The sequence below is a fragment of the Pistacia vera genome, unplaced genomic scaffold (genome assembly GCF_008641045.1).
Source record: "Pistacia vera cultivar Batoury unplaced genomic scaffold, PisVer_v2 Contig196, whole genome shotgun sequence".
Taxonomy (NCBI): domain Eukaryota; kingdom Viridiplantae; phylum Streptophyta; class Magnoliopsida; order Sapindales; family Anacardiaceae; genus Pistacia; species Pistacia vera.
In genome coordinates, this window is record NW_022195997.1 from 506,939 (window position 1) to 511,270 (window position 4,332).

At 37.3% G+C, this 4,332-nt stretch overlaps 1 protein-coding gene across 1 annotated transcript; it reads right to left on the minus strand.

Annotated features, from left to right (window-relative positions):
- Nucleotides 1–3,417: 3,417 nt before the first annotated feature.
- Nucleotides 3,418–4,332, minus strand: LOC116127836 (protein SRC2 homolog). Its single transcript, XM_031413494.1, has one exon. The coding sequence runs from the start codon at nucleotides 4,330–4,332 to the stop codon at nucleotides 3,517–3,519; it is 816 nt and encodes a 271-aa protein (XP_031269354.1). The 3' UTR covers nucleotides 3,418–3,516.

Genomic DNA, 4,332 nt, shown 5'->3' on the forward strand with positions numbered 1-4,332 from the left:
AGAGCCAGAATAGATGTGGCTGTTAACGACCACAAATTTTTTGACCAGATCTGGCTGAATGTATGCCATTCTGGTGACTTTCGACGACGACCGACGATGGTAGTCGGCAGTCGACAGTCGTCTTAGGTGGCTAGGGGTATTTTGTTAAATTTTAAACTTTTATTGTAGCTGAAATGTTTTAACAAATTCTCAAACTTTTATGATAGATTACCAGAATAATCTTTTATTACCGCTAATCAAACGACCCCTAATGAGTGTCTCATTTGAGAAACTGTAAACGCTAAAATTTACAATTGAATTGAAGACATAATCTTGTGGGGCAAGTCACTGACAACCTTGATGGACCTGCAGGAGGTCTTCTTGCATCTATGAAGGAGCTTTAGCGATGCGAGGGAGTTGAGGTAGATGATTGGTTAGATAATACAAGAGCTAGAGCTTAGGGGCGATTTTTCCCAATACCTAATGAGAGGGTCAACCTCTGTTTATATAGTGAACCTAAGGGGTTCGAATCATAGTAGGACTTTAAGTCCTACTTGGTAGGGGGTTCTCTTTTTAGGAAGAGATCGAATTCTTTGCCTTTACCAGTCTAGACTTTCCTCTTTGAGTGAGATACGAGATCTTGTTAAAAGAGGAATTTGACTAGGATTCTGATCCTTGTTATAGACTGCAGTGAGCGAATGGGTCGGACCCAGTTCATCTTAACTTGGGAGATGACCCAACTCATAAAGCAAGCAGTTCCTAAGGTATTCTAAGCGTGGGCTCAACCGTGATTGGGCCAAGACTTTGGGTTGTCACATATTAACGATGTTATTGGACCTCATTAAGTCCAATACGAATTTTGGCCAATACAGAAACTAAAAAAGCTTTGGTTGTGACTATAAAAATTAAATTTTTGGGTCAACCAGATTAGTGCTCATGGACTTTTGTTAATTTAGAGTTTATAATTTTACTAGCTTTCGTGAAAGTTTTGTTTATATCCACGTCAATATTATTTGAAGATTATATAAAGGTTAGGCTGTAAAAGAGCAAGAAGGCAATGCTATCCGTGGAAGGCGAATTTGTAAAGCCAAAATCACACCACTTCACAAGCCAATATTCTGTTAAAAACAAAAGAAAAATGTTATCCTTACAAAGACCCATACAAAGAGGGTTACAAAGTTACATCATCCAGAAGAAAAAAATAAAGAAAAAACGGAAAAAGAAAAAGAGAAAGAGAAAGAAAGAAATCATGACATCACAGATAGTAATTATCTTTATATGTGTTATTGTAAAACTAGCATTGCTCCAACAATGATGTGCCCAAGTAAGAACGGCAAGTTACAAAGCTTATGAATGGTTAAATTTCAGTGGCCCATATTTGCCATTTCTTATGTTTGAGTAACTTTTTAGTCCCTATGTTTTGGATCCTTTAACTTGACTGTCGTTAGTGTAAACAACGGGCAAAAGGGTATACTAGAGATTTCATGTTATCTAAAACTTTTTAAGATGTAAACCGTCGTTAGGACTTGAGGTTGAGTTTTTTTTACTTTTATATAAAGTAATTTTCACTCTTACATAATTGGTTATAATATAAATAAATCCTTATTTTTTTTCATAGAAACTTCTTCTTCACGATCTCTTTCCTGCAAACCATCCCCTTCCCCACTACCGTCACGACTTCACAAACACACACCATTGAACAAAAACATATTCGAAACACTTAAAAAAAAAACAAAAAAAACAGAAAAAAAAAAAATCTTTTGTTTGGTAAAAATTATCTTCCTATCATAAGTACTAAATATGATTTAGTATATTTGATATATATTATCTTTTGTTTTTTTCCGATATTTCTCTACTCCTAATTGTTTACTTGATTTCTGCCTCTCTATCAGTCTATCCTAACTCTATTTTCATTTTCCTTTATATCTTTTTATTTCTTCAATAACCTTGTCAGCTCTTAGTTTAAAAGTCTAAGGTTAATTAATTATTATTAACTAACCAATGTTTTCTTATTAATTCACCAAACCTTCTAGGGTTTTCTATGCTAACACTTACTTAAGTCGATTTGATTGATGTGATGTTTCTATTAATTTTTTTTTTTTATTTATTTCTTTTTCATATTGCAAATCGGCAAGCCTATTATAAAGGTATGAGACATGCTTCCAGATAGGGTTGGTCAATTATTTCATACTGTCTCCAATTATAATATTCTTATTCGATTGTAATCTAAATAAGTTTTTACGATGAATGGTCATCCAATGTTGTGTTAAACTACATCCCACGCTTTGTATGTTTACAGGAGACGAATAGGTTGTCTCATATATATTTGCTTTTATTAATAGTCTCCAACAAGCGTTGGATAATTAGCATATTAAAAAGTTTATAATGTTAATTAATTAATAGTAGACTTATTAGATTTGGACAACTAACAAAGGATGGTGAACACCGTTACTTCCAATAGTTTAGTGTAAGAATTACGCATGGTATACAGATATCGATGACAATGATATATTGTTTGAGAGATCGTCGCTTTCAATCGGTTCTTTAAAATAATTATTTTAAATTTTTTTCAAATGAATTTGCCAATTAGAAACAAATAAAAAGGGGCATCTATGAAACCTCCTACGGAAACTTCAATGGAGATAATACCTGGGCTGGAAACAACAATTGAAACTAAGGGATTTAGACGTGGAACCTCTGTAATATATAATACTTTAAATCGAGAACAGATCAAACGTGAATGTCAATAACCTTGAAACCTTATTAACATGAAATTTCAAACCTTACACGTCAATAATATAGTTCTTCTGTTCTACCAAAAACACGTCATGTAATTTACATCGGGCAGGAAGGTTGAACTTTTTTCTCGCCCTATATTTTGTGAAACAACATTTTTCACCCCGATTTCAGAAACTTTCAATCTTACCCCTACTTTACTTTAAAGTTAATACTAAAAATGGAATTTGTATCGTTTTACCTAACATATTTAAAAATTTCTCTCAAATTCGAAAAAAGAAAAAAGTAAAAACATAAAGAAACCATCTCCTGGTTGACCGGCCGCCGGCTGCGATCAGGGACAAAGCCACGTGGCTTGCCCACATCTGACCTCGGCCGCACAACCGCAATCATCTTTTCCTCAACTGCGATCCTCCTCCCTCGGTCTCTGCTAATAGAAAAAGTTAAGGCAGCATAGGTTATTTCTATTGATCCCACGTCACCCCTCTTTATTTCTCATTTGGACAGTATGCCATTAAATTTCCTTTAAGTTTCACTTTTCACACTAACATTGTTTTTTGGAATAATTTGTAAAGAAAACAAGCATTTAATTTAATATACATATATAGAGTTACCATTTAATTAAATGTCATAATTGGAAATTCCAGATTGCAGCATTTTTCTTAAAATAAAAGCCATTTTCCATTTAGAAAAAATACCAAAACCTCACGACACGGCAGATTATTAACAAACAAGAAACAACATGAAGCATGCTGATAAGTGATAAGCATTAAGCTTTCTAGAAAGCAAAAACAATCCAGCCTAGAAGTCATCGGGATCATAACCAAGATCTTCTTCGACTTTCTCAGCGGCTTCATCAGCAATGTGGTCCTCCAGCGCATCAACACCCTCAGCCAACGCTAGTCCACCAAGGACTCCAGCCACCGCACCCACAGCCAATCCTGTCCCCATCCCACCAAACTTACTCTTCTTCTTCTCCTCTTGTTCACCATAATACCCTCCATTTCCCTGTCCGTACGGTGCCGGTGGTGCATTGTACGCATTGAAGGGATATCCACTTTGTGGTGGAGCCCTTGAATAGTACGGATCATGCGGTGGAGGTGGTGGAGCGTATGGGTTTCCGTAGGGTGGCGGCGCGTGATAGTCTCTGGAACCTTGAGGTGGAATACCATAAGGAGGTGCGTAATACGCACTAGGCGGAGCATAACGGGGCTCTAAGATGGTAACCTTAACTTCAACTTTTCCTTGAGGCCTACCGGAAGGTCGCTTGAGGGTCAATGTACGCTTGACACATTCACCGGTGCCAACGACATCGAGAACATCTCTCAGCTTGAGCCGAGCCGATCCGATCAACTTTTTGGTCCCCTCTTCATTGCCAGCGTGGACTACGTCGATGTATAGAGTGGAGTCTCCATCGAGGGTTCCCGGCAAAGGGATGACAAGTCTCTTGTCCCAGAAAGGGCACGTGTCGCCCTCCTCATCAACCTTGGTGGAGCACTTGTTGTTAGGATCAACCCAAACGACAGCGTATGGCCTGGTCGGGCCATAACGCCAGTTGACGTTCTTGAGGTCCTTGGCTGAGGAAATGGTGACTTCAACTTCATAGCGAGAAGCCAT

What these genes read in the sequence shown, in the direction of transcription:
- LOC116127836 (XM_031413494.1), bottom strand. Translation starts at nt 4,332, where the DNA reads ATGGCTTCTCGCTATGAAGTTGAAGTCACCATTTCCTCAGCCAAGGAC.